This window comes from Plutella xylostella, chromosome 18 (assembly GCF_932276165.1).
Source record: "Plutella xylostella chromosome 18, ilPluXylo3.1, whole genome shotgun sequence".
NCBI classification, from domain to species: Eukaryota; Metazoa; Arthropoda; class Insecta; order Lepidoptera; family Plutellidae; genus Plutella; species Plutella xylostella.
In genome coordinates this window covers 5,160,817-5,178,625 of record NC_063998.1, presented here as the reverse complement: position 1 = coordinate 5,178,625, position 17,809 = coordinate 5,160,817, and the positions used below count along the sequence as shown (strand labels likewise).

Sequence of the window (17,809 nt, the reverse complement as noted above, 5' to 3'; positions counted from 1 at the left end):
GTTACCTGGGCTAACATTAACAACAAAGCTACATCATTTAATACTGGTTTCACAAAAATCGCACTCTCGAGTAAGTAGTGTAATAAAAATAACCCATTAAAGAGAAAATTTAAACCTTTACAAAATCAATAAAGATTATAAGTATTAACGAACCGTCAATGTTTTAAAGAACGAATTTGTCAGTTTGTGAGTTTGACAAAAGTGTATAGCTATTTATGCAGCTGACTGTACTTGACCTAAACACATTTTCAATACAAAGGTATCGTTTAATTTTTAATACGTCGTTATCTCGTGACCGGGCATAGATGTGAGAGTAGGAAATTAAATTTGAAAGTAAGTATCGTTAATTTAATATGCGCTCACATACGTCTTTGAAATAATAGTCTAGCCTTTACTATCAGAAATAATCAGACAATACGTTTTTAAAACTATTATCTCACTTACTTAATACGTACCATAAAATACAAAAGTTTTAAAACTACGTGTATTACATTACTATACAGTAAAACTAGTTACATTTTTGCACTTTGTTATCAACATAAAACTCATTTACATACTTCTTTAACTTATCCACTTCTGAAGAAAACAATTCATAGAAAAGCTTGAGTGTCCACACAAGCACACTCTAACCTGTTGATCAATTGTCAGATCATTTCAAGACAGGTATAAATAAATCTTTGCGTAGAATCCGGCAAAGCCGTCAGACTATTGTGCAATGTTCAATCAACCATTCAGCTTTTGAGTAATAATTAATAAGTAATTGTTATTGTCAAGCATCCATCATAATTTTAAATGCGTTTGCTTTATTGTTCGTCTGCATTTAGGTTCTAACGGAGCCACAGTATTTTGTATAAAAGGTGAATATGATATAAAACTAGGGTAGCAATTGTAATCTCAACTAAATCACAGGCTCCTTGGGGGGTGGAAAAGTATAGTTTGATTAGTTTGACTTCAGTTTAACATGACACCGTGGACGAACAAATCGGTTTTCAACTGGTCTAAAGTGTTCATAGCATTGCAGTTGATATTAGTCCTAATTCCAGCAGCAATAAAATGCTTTTCACTATATCAAATGTATCAATTAGGACTGGAAAATGGTACGTACTTTGCTGTGAAAAACAAGTTAAATACATAAGTGCCGGGCTTGACAATATCACCATTTCATTTACATCATGCGTACCGCCCAGCGCCACATACAACTCTATCAGCTTCAGCATACAAAATATACCTATATAAGTATATTATTATATGTATTACAAAATCACCGAAATTTTCATAAACGTGTAACAGCATACGTTACTGCGGCGGTAGGTTGGGCCTCAACAGCCGCGCTAGCACGTGCCTGCCTCCGACCAGCTTCAGTTGCTGACCGTCCATCAGCACGCTCCGCACCGCGCCGCCCGACGTCGGCACCGACACTGCTGACCCTCCCTGTAAATATAACGATAGTTATTACTACAGGTTTTAATAACTACTTTAAGATTTACCCCCTTATTCATAGAGAAGTTACAAAACGTTTTAACTGATAAACTGTTTTGTGTTTTGTCTGTCAAAGAACAAATTGTTCTTTGTTGGAGAGGGACAAAACAGTTTATTAGTTAAAACGTTTTGTAACTTCTCTATGAATAAGGGGGTTAATCTTTGTAATGTTTATTAATGTTTTACATGCTGCAGTTTAATATAAGAAATAGATAGGTAAGTATATCATCAATTGGAAAATGTTGGAAATTCCGCAAAGGCATTTCCTAAGTTGCATGTCTCAATGCAAAGCTGAGTAAAAATGAATAATATTATAGGTAATGCAAAGCAAATTTAATTTAATTAATTTCTTGAGCGTAGAGCCGGTCGTAATTTTTATATTGTAGCCCTATCCTAACATTTTTATAATACCTCAGGAACGAACCAATTAAGAGAATAGGAACCAATATTAGCATTTCCTAATATCAACCAGCTGTTTCGTAGTTATAGTTTAACTTAGTTTTCTGTCACCAACAAAACCTATACAAAATATTTAGGAATGTGTTCGAAGGAAATCTAAAATAAGGATAATTAGGAAGTTCAATAATAAAGTCATTCCCCCATTACCTTCAAGCAAGCATATAAGTACCTACATTATTTTGATATTAGCAGATGCAGATGTGTACATTTATAAAGTAGGTATAAAGTTTAGTTCGCATTTCCGTTTTTATATACCGTTCTTATATTGAAGATGTGGTTTAAATTTCAACCTGATATCGTAAGAGGCCCAATAAACAAACTTGACAAACCGCCGAACATCAAAATGATCCCATATATGGGTTCAGTTTGTTCTTTTAGAGGTATGAAATCCAAAAAAGCTTTATAATAAGAAGTGTAATGCTTAGAAATTATGTGTATATCTATAGCAATAAATATGTATACTTGTATAGGTAGTAACAGTAAGTCCATCACACGTGTGTTTAATATTAGGTGCATCAGTCCAAGCTTTAGTATCTACATAATAGTGAATCGTATATATTTTACTAGCGTTTCCAAACCATGCATGTATTTCAAATGGTCACCTGTTGTATTTTAATCCCCTGCGGTAGTTTTACTTGTTGTAACGCACTCACCTAAAATTTACACAATGTATGTAGTTTTCATGTAAAGTAAACAGGGTTTGTGTTGTTTTATTTGTTTAAAAATATCTTGTATGAACATGGTACTGACCTGTTGCAGTTTGAGAACTGGCGTAGTGTTTGTAGGAGTCGTGACTGTTTGGGAACCTGCGAAATAAATACAATACATTCATTACTATAACTCCATGCATTATCATCTATGCTTTGTGACTCAATTGAAAGTCTAGTGTATAAGCAGCATTATATGGGACGTAGGAAAGGATTCTCCCCCACTGACGCTGACGTGTCAATTGAATCTTATAGAGAAGCATCAGCAACATTATACACTGAATGAGCATTATAAAAGTGGACAACCTCTACACCACAACCCATTATATTCCACTGAAAGACAAGGTGCTAGCCCCCTATCAACCCCACCCTTGGCAAATTTAAAGTCTGCTCCTCCATAGATTTAAATAAAATAGAACTTACCAATATTACTAAGCACAATAGCCTGCGTTGAACTCGATCCACCACTAGATGTAACTCTTATCGCGTTGCCATCTTGCTGCAGTATAATATTATGCAGTGGCTTAGCCGCAGTGAGTATGAGTGGCCTGGTCATCCGGGCCCCGGCCTGGACCACCCTCACTCCGCCTATGCCCTGCACCGCTTGTAGAGTCTTCTGCCCCTGAGGCCGCACGTTTGACAGTTGCAGCGTTCGCGCGCCGCTCATCATTCCTTCTAGTGATATCATTTGACCCTGTGGGTGTTAGATAAAATTTTAAGGGTGTCAGAAAAAGGGGTTGTAATAACAAGGTAATGTAACAGTTTCTTTGAGGAGTCATAGTATTAGTTTGTTGATATTAATCGTGTACGTGTCCGGATCCTTTCGCATATTGAGCGGAACATAAGTATCTACACGTGATCTACACTCACTAGACTTGTTTAAATTTATATCTAGAATTGTTTAAATCTGATATAATGGTAAAAGTATACTGTGCTTACCTGTGCGTTTGTAAGTAATTTAGCCACAATAGGCTGAGCAGTCTTATCGCTTGGCGCCTGAGTCCTCACCAAGTGTTGCGTCACAGCCTTCTGCGCCTGCGCCTGGCTCGCGATTTGCACGGTCTGCCCAGACAACTGTATGGTCTGCCCGCTGGACAACTGCACGGTTTGCCCGCTAGGCAACTGGAGCGTCTGCCCGCTGGGCAACTGCACTGTTTGCCCGCCAGCCAACTGCACAGTCTGCCCACCTATTTGTACTGTTTGCGCGCCTAACTGAACACTTTGCACACTTTGCCCACTTTGCGCGTTCGTCAACACATTCTGTCCCAATTGCACTGTTTGTATATTCTGTCCCGCCAATTGCACTGTTTGCCCGCTCGGCAACTGCACACTTTGTCCGGCGACTTGCACGCTCTGCCCGCTGGGTAGTTTGACCGTGTGTCCTGTGAGTTGCACGCTCTGGCCGGCTATTTGTACGGTTTGTCCGGCGAGCTTGGGTCTTGGGGCGGGGTGGGGGGCGCGAGGGTGGGCGAGCTGCACGGTCTGGCCGCTGGGTAATCGCACGCTCTGGGCAAGTTGTAGGGCGGAGAGCTGCAGGGCCGACAGCTGCCCCCCGGCGGGGAGGGTCACCGTCTGCGGCGCGAGCTGGACGGTGCGAGCCCCGAGCTGCACCGTGCGCGCCGGCGCGGGGGACGCCGCGGTCGATATCGCCACTATCGTGCTCTGGAATTGCATTGCAATACTCATTATCGTGTAAGCATACTAATAGGTACAGGTTACTTTAAAAAACGTAGAACTTCAGATTAAATGTCTATAAAGTCAAATCAAACCAAGTTATTACTATGGTGTGAGGATAGTGGATAACTGTTCGTACCTGCGAGACCGCAGCAACAGAAGAAGCGACTTGCGTGGGCGCACGTTTCTTCGCCACCGGTGTGTTGCCTGTAAAAACAAGATATTACATTTTTTTTTTTTTTTTTTTTTTTTTTTTGTAATGTTATCTGCAATCAACCCCTTGGTTATAAGCAGATGAGTTGTCCATAAACTCACTGTATTGAAGTAGTCCTTCATCAAGGAAAACTTCATTTGTTTATTAGGCTACTGCCTTTCTTTTATATTTAATATGCATCGTCTTTTTAGGCGCTTTGTGTAGCTTGGCTGGAGAAGTTGTGTAGCCAGTGGGTTTGGATGGTTCACTAGCCGATCCTTGTATGACTTTTCAAATCTCTTTATTTCCTCTTTCACTGTAGTCATTTGAAGATTATCATGCAGCTCATTTGTAGTCAAAAACCAGGGTGCATTTGACACACTCTTTAGGATAGCATTTTGGGCTCGTTGTATGATGTTGATATTGGATATTGAAGCAGAGCCCCACAGCTGTATCCCATAGGTCCATATCGGCTTGATGATAGTGTTATACACAAGGAGTTTATTATCCAAGGACAGCTTAGAGTTCTTGCCAAGTAGCCAGTATAGGCTTTTAAATTTTTTGTTCACCTCATCCCTTTTGGCTTTTATGTGTTTATTCCATAGTAGCTTACGGTCCAGTTGCATTCCTAGGTATTTAACACTATCTTTGTGAGGAAGTATCTGGTTTCCAAGAGAGACTGGTGGGCAGTTTTCTTTTCGAAGAGTGAAAGTTATGTGAGTGGATTTGGACGCGCTTGCACTAATCCTCCATGTTTTAAGCCACAGGTCAATACTGTCCAGTGCTTCTTGCAGTTTTTCTGATGCAACAATGGGGTCTCGGTCACTCGCTAACAGGGCAGTGTCATCTGCAAATGTTGCTGTAGTGACTCCAGGTGTTTCAGGCAGATCAGCTGTGTAAATTGTGTAGAGCACGGGGCCAAGTACTGATCCTTGGGGAACACCGGCTTTTAGTTCGTAGAATCCTGACGTGCAATCAGACTCTCTAACCTGGAACAATCTATCTGACAGGTAAGATTCCAGGAGGCCAAAAAAGTTATGTGGAAGCATCATCTTTATTTTGCATAGCAAGCCCTTGTGCCACACTCTATCGAATGCTTGCTGGATATCTAGGAATGCAGACGAACAATATTCCCTTTGCTCTAGTGATTTCCTTATTTTGTCACACACTCGATGCACTTGTTCCACCGTAGAGTGGCGTTGGCGAAAACCAAATTGATGCTCCGGGACAATTTTTCCTTCTAGTATTGGTCTTATTCTAGATAGTATCAGCTTTTCCAGGAGTTTAGACATAATAGGCAGCAGGCTTATAGGTCTGTATGATGCAGCTTGATCTTCTGGTTTTCCATATTTGTGTATCATAATGATTTGAGATACTTTCCAGTGCTTAGGGAAGTATTCCAAATAGAATATTCTGTTGAATAGCACTGTCAAGAATACAATGGCCTTTTTAGGCAGCTCTAGAAGGACTTTTTTGTCAATGAGGTCGTAACCTGGTGCTTTCCCGTTTTCCAGTCTCCGTATTTCTTTCCTTACTTCGGAGGGAGTAGCTGACTTGACTGGTAGCTCGAGTTGGAATTCATGGCTCAGTGTTTCATTTATGATGCGATCGTCATGACTGGGGTCCGGCCGATTTGGTACGAACACTGCAGCGAGGTGTGCAGCGAATGCATCTGCCTTCTGTTTGGAGGTTCTCGCCCACTGGTTTAGTTCATCCCGTATCGGTGGTTTCACATTATGAGGTTTATTGTAGTTTTTGGTGGCTTTCCATAGAGAATAGTTTGTATCTGCCTTCGCTGTTAATGATTCTAGTTTTGATTGGAATGTTTTGTTTTCTAGTTCTGTAATATGTTCTTTTAGCTCACGACTCATTTTGTTAAAGGCGGTTTTGTCGTCTGGATGTCGGCTGTTATGCCATATTCTGCGAAGACGTCTTTTTTCAAGAATCATATTTTTTATTAACGCCGATAGATTTTTGGACTGTTTGTGTACTCTTTCAGTAAAGTGAGTAAATCGCCAGCATGCATTTTGGATAAGGTTGGTTATGTATCTTGTCGCTACTTCTATATCATCACTGTTTTTGAGTTTCATTTTGAGATTTATGTTTTCTTCTATGTAGTTTCGAAAACCGTCCCAGTCTGTCTTTTCATTGTATAGTCTTTCAGCAAACTTGCGGTTGGTTATGGGTGTGTTTGATGTAAGAATTACTGGCGTGTGATTAGATGAACCATCTAGGCTTGATTCTGGTTGAAGGTGTAACGTGGACAAGCCGCGAATTACAAAAAAATCAATGAGATCTGGTCGCTTATTGGGGTCTGTTGGCCAGTGAGTTGGTTCGTTTGATGACAGTGTAGTTAATTTTAAACTGTCAATAGATTTTTTGAGTTCTCTCCCTCGAGTTGTTATCAGTCTAGATCCCCAGTGAGTGTGTTTCGCGTTCCAGTCACCTCCAGCTATGAAGCGAGGGCCGAGGGTAATAAGATAATCTTTAAACCTCGATTCATCGATTTTGTGCTTGGGAGGGCAATATACAGAAGATACATTGAGATATCCGCCTCTCTGTTGAATAGCAACAGTACTAGCCTGTATTTGTTCCGTGCAGAATGACGGCAATGGGTAGTGCTTGATGCATGACTTTATTAGGACAGCTGTACCACCATGTGCTGTTCCATCTGGATGGTTTGTATGGTAAACATTAAATCTCGGTATGGAAAAGATAGTATTTTCTTTAAAGTGAGTTTCAGAGATCAGCAATATGTCAATATGGTTAACGTTTATAAATGCCTCCACTTCTGATTTATTTGGTGTGAGGCCATTTATGTTCCATGTGGCAAGATATTACATAAACCGTAATACCAGCTACTAATTAATCAACCATCGAGAGAATACCACGAGCAAGCAAGCCGAGATCAGACTGTTGTGACGCTTTTTGTGAGTTGCCTATGCAGAACAAAGTGAACGATTACGGGCCGACGGTGATAATGAACCATCACTGCAGCTCCATACAACAGAAATACATTTATGCCTCAAAATGGCGGTTTATAAACGTGTCTTGCACAGTCTTGACACATTTCATTCGCACCTCCACAGTACCTAAAAAGTATCTTCTGCACATTGTTTAATTTTCAGTATCCCATTCCACGGGGAAAGACATCTGATACAAACAAAAACTACCCTTATTCGTATGTAATAAGGGCTCTGTCAGATGTCTTTCCCTGTGGAATGGGATGTAGTGCAGTAATCAACACGTATGCTTGCTTACCCTGCGTGAGCAGTGCTCTGGGTGAGATGAGCGACTTGCCGGCGGCGGGCGCGGCCGGGCTCAGCACGCGCACCACGCCGCGCCGCGCGCTCGCCACACCCTGGGGACAGATTTATTCATTACTAGCTGTTCCCGCGCGCTTCGCTTCGCCTTAAAAAGTTTTCCCGTGGGAATTCCGGGATAAAAAGTAGCCTATGTTCTTTCCCAGGGTTTACACCGTATGTATACCAAATTTCATTCAAATCCGTTCAGTAGTTTTGGCTTGAAAGAGTAACAGACAGAAAGACAGACAGCTAGACAGACAGACATCACAGTTACTTTCGCATTTATAATATTAGTTAGGATTAGGATTAGTTCTCATTCTTCTAATTAGTTAAAAGCCAATCACGATATACATAGAGCCACAGGCCATCCAGTTGGTTAAACGGCTACACACGAGACACGTCAATATTGTTTTTAAAGTTCGTGTTAAAATTAAGGTTCATAGTAATTGAAAACATTATGTACTAACATGCAACTCCTTTCGACTTACGTGAAAGCGAGAAGCTATGCCAAGCTAATGACCACGAGAAATTTGGGGTGGCAATAGTAATAATTGGGAGTGTAACTCATTTTAATAGCAAATAGAGATAAAAACAACAATGTAGTTGACCCAACCTGTGGAGTGGCAGTAGCCGCGGCCGCTGTGGATACCACGGCGGCGACGGCGGGCGGTCGGATCAGCAGTGAGCGCGTGCCTTGAGACGCTTGCGCCAACTAGGAAAATGCACATTTACATAAGTCACAAACCTACACTAAAGAAATAAATTCATAACAACGATTTTTCATCGTGTGCCAATAGAGCAGACATAAGAGAACGATGTATTACTGTTACTGTTATATAGAGAAAAGATTGAATTGTTTAATGAAGCCACTAGCTCGATTTCATTCCGGAATTCCGACTGATGTAAAGGTCGTGCGGAACTTAGCGTAGTATAATCATTTTTATTTATTTATTTTAACAGCAACAAATGATACACTTGTAATTTAATTAATGAGCCCTCTTAAATGTGATGCTATAATCAAAATTAACCTTATTCTGTATTTGTTGTTGTATGGAGACGGGGGTGGGGGCTGGCGGGGCGGGCAGCGGCGACGGCGTTGACACCACTTCTTGTTTTATTGCAGTGGGGACTGCCATCTGAAATATACGTGTGTTGTTAATTTATATTTTAGAAGTTAGTCTTGCATGTGACCCATTGATAGCATACGTAGCAAAAGAACTAGCTCACAAAATAGGAATTTTCTGAGGGCTGCCGCGCTAACCACGACTCTATCTCGTTGCACTTGCAATAATAAATTTTAGCAGGGCACAGGTTCCTTACTGTTACGTTTGCTACATAACTTGCGTGCCATTTTACGCCTACAGGCTTTGCTGATTATTTTAAGTTGGAATCTCATTACTTCATCTGTATCATCATTTATACATTTAGTTACTCACCACCGGTTCAACCTTGATCTGGTCGGCAGTTTTGAGCAGCGGTCGTTGCTTGATGAGCGGCGACCGCGGCGGCGCGGCGGCGGGCAGCGGAGAACACTTGGGCGGAGCCACCGGGGCTGGCGCGGGCTTGGCTGGCACTGGCTGGGCCACTGGCTTGCTGGCTTGAGCTGTCTTGGCGGCGGCTTGGGCTGGCTTCGGCGGCTGCGGCTTGGCTGGAACCGGCTGTGTTTGCTTCGGAGCCGGCGTTGGCGTATTCGCCTTGACTGGCGGAGGTTTGTTCTGCACTACAGCCGGCTTCACCGCTTGAATTGGCTTCGCTTGCGCATTGGCTTTAGCCGTGTGCTTAGGCGATTGGAGATTCTGTTTCTGGACTGGACTAACTTTCTGCTTCGGGGACTGTGTATTTACCTTCGGCGTAGGAGTATTTTGTTTAAGCGTAGCATTAGTAGTCGGGGTGGTAGGAACTTTAGGTTTCTGCTGTGCTTTAGGCGTTACATTCTGCTTTATCGGCGGCGGCGTGGGCGGTGGTTTCTTGGGGGCGGGCACGAGCTTTCCTTTCGGCTTGTTTTGCACGAGTTGCGTGGCGTGTTGCACGACTTGCGTGGCGTGTGTGAGTTGCGTGGCGAGCGTGGCCTGCCTCAGTAGTTGTGCGGAGGAGAGGTGCGGGGGCGCGTCGCCGCTGTCGTCCACGTCCACGTCGCTGTCGGACGCGTCGCGCGACTCGATCACCTCCTCCACCGCCACGTCCATGTCCATCTGGGTAAAAAATTCAAGCAAAATATAATTAATACAGTAAACTTAGATAGGATAGTAGTTTTTTGCTTTGTTACACTTCATTTTCCCAATCTTGTCACCATAATACCATCGACACAATAGCAATAAATATTTTTCAAATAACTAATACTTTTTATTGTGTCACAACACAATGCAGCGCCGCGGCTGATTGTCGATTGCTTATGTGATGGATTTGGAGTGGAGACCGCGACTAGGCAAACGTATTGTAGGACTTCCTCCGGCTAGATGGGGTGACGACTTGTGAAAGATGGGTGGTAATGACTGTATGCGGAAAGTCATAGATCGTATCCAGTGGCGTGCTTTGGCAGAGGCATACGTCCAGCAGTGACCTGCTATAGGCTGAAGAAGAATGTGATAGTACTGAATGTACTGATAGCTGGTTTAACTAAGCACTATTAAAAAAAAACTTTTTCACTCACATCTGGCGGCGGCGGCGACCCTGGCAGCGCGAGCGGGGGCGGCGGCTCGCGCGGCGCGGGGGCGGTGACTGCAGGGGCGGTGCCAGTGGGGGCGGGGGGCGCAGACTTGGCCGGGGGCGTCTTGCTGGCGCGACGGTTGGTCGCCTTCAGCCATTCCTCTTCGCTCCTGGACACATTTTTCAATATTAAATGATGATGCTGCTGCTGACCCTCAAGTGAGAGGACAATACCATATTTCTATAGCTTAGTATACTATAAATTAAAGAGCTTCTAATGAATAAGGATTTCATTAAAACAATATGCTTAAGCTTAGGAGAATTAACAATTAAAAAGTTGTACACATTGGGTGGAAAAGAAAGAATTGGTAAATTAGTAAGTACCTACCATTTGGCGACTCAAAAATAAATATTTCGCTGGGCTAAGAATAGCTAGTGAATTTCTAATTTCTCTTACCTATCCCGATGCAGATACGTCCATATGGCGGATCTCTGGTCGTACTTGACCACGGGGTCCCGCTTGGCCGAGTGCATGCGGTCTAGCGCTGAGGACACGGCGTTCAGGAGCACTTGGTCGTTCGTCGCACTTATGTATTGTGACATCCTGTGAATAAAGAAACAATATAAAAATATATATAGATCAAAATAAGAAGCATAGCAGGCTATGGAATGGCTATGCGAGAAGCCTATGTGCAATGATGATGACATATTATATTATGGACAGATTTTGAGTGATGTGATTCCACTAAAATTTGCAGTACAGATGATATAGTGCTTATGATGTCTTGACTGGCTTCAGGCTGGAGGTGCGGGTGTTATGTGCCGCCGCCGTTGGTGCGCGCTACACCGATCCGGATCCTCCCTAATCATTTGTACATAAATACGATATGACACGATGTATATTGTATACTGTATACCATGTTGAGCATACTCACTTGAGCAGCGTGAGTATGTCGTGGCGCGTGCCCTGTCCGTTGGGCAGGCGCGCCAGGGCGTCGCGGAGCAGCGCGGGGAAGGAGGCGGGGCGCGGGCGCGGGGTCGCCAGTAGGCCGGCGTGCGCGCTGGGGGCGGCGGGGGCGCGCGCGCACGGGCCCACTACGGAGCGGTAGCTGGGGAGGGGAGGGGAGTGGTTTAAACGAGTTTTTAGGCTATTCCCTGAGTTTAGATGCGTATAGGGAAGTATCTGCTTTTGACACGACTTCCGAGATTGGGAAATGTACCTGTATGTTAATCGGGCCATAATTATAAGTTTATAATGTAAGATGCTCAGTATAACGGCTACATTCACCTGCCAACGGCAACGGAATTACGGCAAAGTAACTGCTAAAATTCTACCCTAATGGGTCTATGTGAAACGTTTGATGCCGTTTATAACTAGTCTATTACGGAATATTAAATAAGAAGTCCTAAACTTAGTAACCAAAGTTGCGAGTATATCAATATAAATAGTTACCCAAGCTGCGAGTATATCAATATGAATAGTTACCCAAGCTGCGAGTATTTCAATACGAATAGTTACCCAAGTTGCAAGTATATCAATATTCATATTTACCCGAGCTGCGAGTAGGTGAAGGGCTTGCCGGCGGCGCTGAACCGGCGGCGCTCCTGCGCGCGGAACTCCGCCACCTCGGCCGCCGACGGCGCACGCACTGACCGCGTCGTCGGGTATCTGCCGGGAATGGGGGGTCATTCATTGAATCATATGAAATCAACCTAGCAAGATGTTGGAAAAGCATTTTTTTTGGCGAAAGGCGTTTCTTTTTGTAGTAGCAAAACTTAGATGGAAAATATTTTTTAGCTGTTCCCGCGAGTTTTCCTGTGGGAATTCCGCGATAAAAAGTAGCCTTTCTGTTAATCCAGGGTGTCAGCTAACTCTATACCTACCAAGTTTCATTATTGACGTGAAGAAGTAACAAACATACACACTCACAAACTTTTGCCTTTATAATATTAGTAGAATTCATTCAGAACAAGGAAATTGAAAGGTAAACAATGACTTTATAACACAGATCACCATGTTTAAAAAGTATGGAGACTGCCGGATTTTATATGCCTCAATTATTAATTCGCTTCTCCTTCAGCTTACATACATACACACAAGCTTCAACTGTCATACCTGGGAGCGGGCAGGTTGGTAGTGAGCGGCTGCGGCGACACAGCGCGCAGCCAGCGCTCGCACAGCCGGCCCAGGATCGCGTCGCAGTCGCGCCCCGCGCCTATCCACTGGTACATCTGCGGGGGACGCTGTGTTAGTTGTGTCTCTATGTATTTCTATGGCTGAAAAGTAAATCTTACATAAAGCGCCTAAGCCTATCCTCTGGTACATCTGCGGGAGTCGCTGTGTTATTTGTGTTTCTAGAACTATGGCTGAAAATTGTAGCTTACAGAGATACAAAGACGATGCGATTCGTGGTCTGTTGCAAGCTCATGTCGCTACGCTACTAAGTTTTACAATATGAGGCGCGAGCATAGGATTCGATACTATTTTCGAATCTACACGAAGGGTCGCTTTTACCAAACGCTAAACGTATTTCAATCAAATTTTTAATACATTTTGTACTAACTGACAGACGCATGACAGGCTACTAAATACGTTTAGCGTTTCGTGAAATTCCACCTAACATGGAAAAAATAAATGCCACTTTTGGAACTAACAAATTTGCCTTACATTTTGACAGTGACATTTGACGATACGCAACGTAAACGGAGGTATCGAATCCTGTGCTCGGGCAACTGGTGTCTTTGACGCTTTGGACAGCAACCTTACTTTGTTTTGTATAGTACTATTGTCTGTATGTTGTTGTTGTTTTGTATCATTTTGTGTGTCAAATAAATGTACGTTGCTTTCTTTCTCAGGCGTAGCCCTTCGCTTCAGCCTTTTTTAGGGTTCCGTAGCCAAAATGGCAAAAACGGAACCCTTATAGTTTCGTCATGTCCGTCTGTCCGTCTGTCACAGCCGATTTACTCGGAAACTATAAGTACTACAGTGATGAAATTTGATGGGAATATGTGTTGTATGAACCGCTACAAAAATATGACACTAAATAGTAAAAAAAAGAATTGGGGGTGGGGCCCCCCATACATGTAACTGAGGGATGAAATTTTTTTTTTCGATGTACATACCCGTGTGGGGTATCAATGGAAAGGTCTTTTAAAATGATATAAAGTTTTCTAAAAAACATTTTTCTTAAAGTGAACGGTTTTTGAGATATCAGCTCTCAAAGTCGTAAAAAGTATGTCCCCCCCCCTCTATTTTTATAACTACGGGGTATAAAATTCTAAAAAAAATAGAGGTGATGCATGCTAATTAACTCTTTCAACGATTTTTGGTTTGATCAAAGTATCTCTTATAGTTTTTGAGATAGGTTGATTTAACTGTAATTTTGCTGCTACGGAACCCTTTGTGCGCGAGCCCGACTCGCACTTGGCCGGTTTTTAGCAGTCAATCTGCATGAGATTCTAGTACTGCTTTTTTACAATGTTCTTCTCGTTTTTCTGTTGCTGCCTATCGAATACGTAACAAGTTTAAACTAGATAGTCTATATCTATATGATATAAAGAGAATAATAGTGTTACCTGTGTTTCAGGTATGAACTGCAGATAGGGCACGAAGTCGTCGGGGTGCGGCCCGCGCTCGCCCGCCAGGAAGTCCAGCGCCGAGTCCAGCTCTATGCACCAGTCATTCGACACTGGGAACAAAATTATATATGATTAGATTGTACTTAATTTAGTTAGACCTTCTAGTAGTTCTCTGATCGCATCGGTGATAAACGGTCGTTGAAAACTTAACACAAAATGTGTTAAGTTTACAACATGAACGACGCGGTCTAATGTGAGGTGTTCATTAACCTCACTTAAAAAAGTTATTAATGAATACGTTATTGCCAAGAGCTTTACCTTACAGCTGTCGCTACACGGGTTCGTTATCGACGTAGACAAACTTAACTACATATATCGCGATTCAATGTGATTGGTGAAACTCGCACCAAACGGGTTTATCGAAATCGATAACAAACCCGTGTAGCGGCCGCTGGCAACCTTCAAAGATAAACAATACTCACAACTATACCAAGTATTCAGCGGCGCAATCGGCGACCTCAGCACAGCGCGACACCTCGCCCTCAACTGAGCTTTAGACGCTCTATGCGCCGCGCGAGCCGGGAACAAGGCACGAACTAGGCTGAGGAAGTTGGCGTATGTCGTCTCAGTGAGCGACTCGTCCGTGTCCGCTGATTGGTTGGCCGCCGCCATCACGTCCCCTGATTCGTCGGCTAGCTCCACTGGTAGCGCCATCATGTCTGAAGAGAATGGTGATGGTTAATAGTGTTGTGTGTAGTTAATAGTGGTGATGGTTAATAGTGTTATTTGACTGGCGTAACAAGAGCAAAAGTATAAGAGCCCGATTTTCAATGTCTGGATCATCATCACGACCCATTACGTCCCCACTGCTGGGGCACGGGTCTCCTTCCAATGAAGGAAGGGTTTAGGCCTAGTCCACCACGCTGCCCAAGTGCGGGTTGGTGGACCCCAACACAAGCAAGCTTGTGCTGAGAGAGTTGTCGGGTAAGTGGGCAACCCAACTGTCAGATGTTTTCAAGCCGCCCAAAGGCCTCTGACTAGGCTTAACGACTGCTGCCGAAGCAGCAACCGGGACCCACGGCTTAACGTGCCGTCCGCACGGAAGCGTCCAGAAAAGCACCACTTGAAATTGGTCACCCATCCAATGGCTGACCGTGTCAGTTGTTGCTTAACCTCAGCGATCAGTTACGATCACTGAGGCCCGCTCGACTACGGACGCTTCAATGTCTGGATAAAACATAATAATATTTGGGTGTGATAAAATCATGCTGTCTAGAAAATACCATCATACCATGGAATGAAAGGTTTCCCAAAAGCCAAAAGTTTGGAATTTCCGTGTTGTGGGTCTTGTAAGAATCTTACCAATTCCATCCAAGTCTTCCAATTTGATAGGCACAGCTTGTATGTGTTTCGAATTAGGGCCATTATCCTGAGGCTCTTGTTTGATGGCAGTGTCCACCTTGCGATCCACATACTTGATACTGAAATAAAGCACATTTTATTGACACTACCAATGAATTAACAACAATAGTAAACAAAACATCAGCATACTTTGTGTTGTCTGGATATTTGATATCAACCACTTCTTGCTTGATTTCTACTTCTGGTGATTTAGATCTTTTAGGTGGAGGGCTTGTCACCGGATCAACAAACGACGAGCTTTCCGAATCAGATTCCTCTTGCTCACATTTAATCTTAATATTTGGCAGTAGTGGCTTATTCTCTACAGTTTCTATTTCTTCCTTGATCTTAGTGGTCTTTGGGTCTGCTTTAGATTTTGTGTTTTCTTTCTTTGGCGCTCGCCTTACTTTCTGTGTTGGGGTGTCAGATTTCTGTCCTCCAAACATGAGTTTCTTTGTACCATTTACTAAAGCAACTCTTTGCTTTATGTCGTCTAATGTTATGCCTGCCGTGTTGAGCTCTGGATGATTCTGGAAAACATATTATTACATAATTAAAATATTTATACACAAATACATTTATTAAATTGTAACCAAAATTTGAGAATGTTCACAAACTGTTTTTAGGGTCATAGGAAGAAGTCATTCTAAACAACTTTTGTCAAGAACCAATCTGTGAATGCTGCAATGACCATGTTTGTGTTGGCTTTTACAACACATTTTTTATATTTTTCCATTTTCCATTTCAGATAATTTTAAAATATCATTTTGGAACTGTACCTCTCTAAACTGTCTCCTAGCTCTGTGGGCTGCCAGAACATTCTTCAAACACTCCATAGAGTTCAGAGATGACGAGTCATGACCTCCTAGAGTTCCAGAAATGTTACCATCTGCACCCTGAAATTGATAATATTGTATTGTTATAAGTATTGTAAGTTACACAGTGCACACATATTACACAATGATGTCTTTACAACTTCATAACAAACACAGTAATAACTATCTCTTGGACAAAATCTAGACTTATAATGCACAAATGATTGCAGTAACTGTAAATAAAATCCAGTAGGTACTGGACCAACAGTTAGATCCAATATTCACCATCTACTTAGTGAATGAGTTATTATATTTATTTTCTTTTCTAGGGAATAGCTCCTTAAACCATTTAAACTATTTTTAAATTTAATACATTATACCTGCAGTGGATGAGCAGCAGATGGCCGGCTCCTCTTCCGTCCGGGCTGGCTCGGAGGACCTTCTGGATAATTCTCATCATCAGACACATCACCCCCAACCTCTCCTCGGATAGCCGCCAGCTCTTCAAAGTACCTCTGTCTTGCTCTTACATGAGGAGGCCTGTAGTTGTTTTTAGTAGAGGGTTTTGGAGGTAATGGTGGGAGGCCAGGGACAGGGCCCGGCGGAGCTGCCCGGGCCACCGCCAACAATCGCTCTCTTGATATTAACAGCTCTGGGAGCAGTTTGGCATAATAAGATTTTATCTGTAATAAATTAATGTTTATGTTGTTTATTCAGTGAAAGGTTCCAATGGTTTGTTTACACAATACAATGATTGTATTACTTATACAATACCTTATGCCTCTGCTGCTTAGCTCTAGCCTTCAGTAGAAACTTTTTCATTTTAGCTATATCTGGCCTGTAGTTGCCTTGCCTCAAGTTGTTGTAGAAGTCATTGAGTGGAGATGTGAAGTGGAAGGGTTCCCGGTTGAACAGCATTTTCAATGTTTTCTCTTGTTCTTCCTCTTGGTTGTCGGGAAATTTTGGTAGAAAAGCTTTCAGGTGTTCCCTGTGTTTGTCATCTAGGGCCTCCCAGGTTTTCATGGAGAAGAATTCTTTGAAGACTCCGTAGTCCTCGCAGAGGTCCTGGGGCAGCTCGAGCGTGTGTCCGAGGATGCGCACGGGCTCCAGGACCTCCTCCTCGCCGTCGGAACTGTCGCTGGAACTGCCCGATGAGCTGTTGCTGTCACCGCTGTAGCTCTGGTCCGACTCCATGGTGGGGTACACACACTATTGCCCACTAGTAAAGCTTCAATGATGTAATATCTTCCCTTTCCCGTCGCGTTATTAGCAATTTTCCACCGAGTGCACTTGTTTTCCGCTTTGTTTCGAGTAATGTTTACGAAAAACCGGAGCAATGTTGTGTCGAAAAATCGAACTGCGAGCCATGAAGTATTTCAAATTGGCGTCAAGTGTTGTCGAGAATAAAATAGAACGCACACGCCAAATCGCGAGGTTTCATACATACTATGCGCCAGAACGGCACATTACGATGAGAAAATAGCTTGACAGCCAAACACAGCGACATTTTTGCTCAAGATCCCAAATAATTTTGTCTATGGTAAATTTTTC

The 17,809-nt window shown here is 42.9% G+C and overlaps 1 protein-coding gene across 1 annotated transcript; it reads right to left on the bottom strand.

Moving 5' to 3' along the window:
- Window positions 1-947: 947 nt before the first annotated feature.
- Window positions 948-17,765, bottom strand: LOC105381056 (nuclear factor related to kappa-B-binding protein). The gene is made up of 23 exons (XM_048627501.1): window positions 17,706-17,765; window positions 17,033-17,467; window positions 16,639-16,941; window positions 16,223-16,339; window positions 15,594-15,973; window positions 15,405-15,523; window positions 14,525-14,761; window positions 14,040-14,152; window positions 12,580-12,695; window positions 12,016-12,132; window positions 11,399-11,572; window positions 10,921-11,067; window positions 10,468-10,633; window positions 9,254-10,009; window positions 8,846-8,953; window positions 8,431-8,529; window positions 7,774-7,873; window positions 4,459-4,526; window positions 3,585-4,307; window positions 3,069-3,339; window positions 2,689-2,744; window positions 2,541-2,591; window positions 948-1,431 (listed from the first exon to the last, which is right to left on the bottom strand). The coding sequence occupies exons 1-23, from the start codon at window positions 17,763-17,765 to the stop codon at window positions 1,297-1,299; spliced, it is 4,851 nt and encodes a 1,616-aa protein (XP_048483458.1). The 3' UTR covers window positions 948-1,296.
- Window positions 17,766-17,809: the final 44 nt, after the last annotated feature.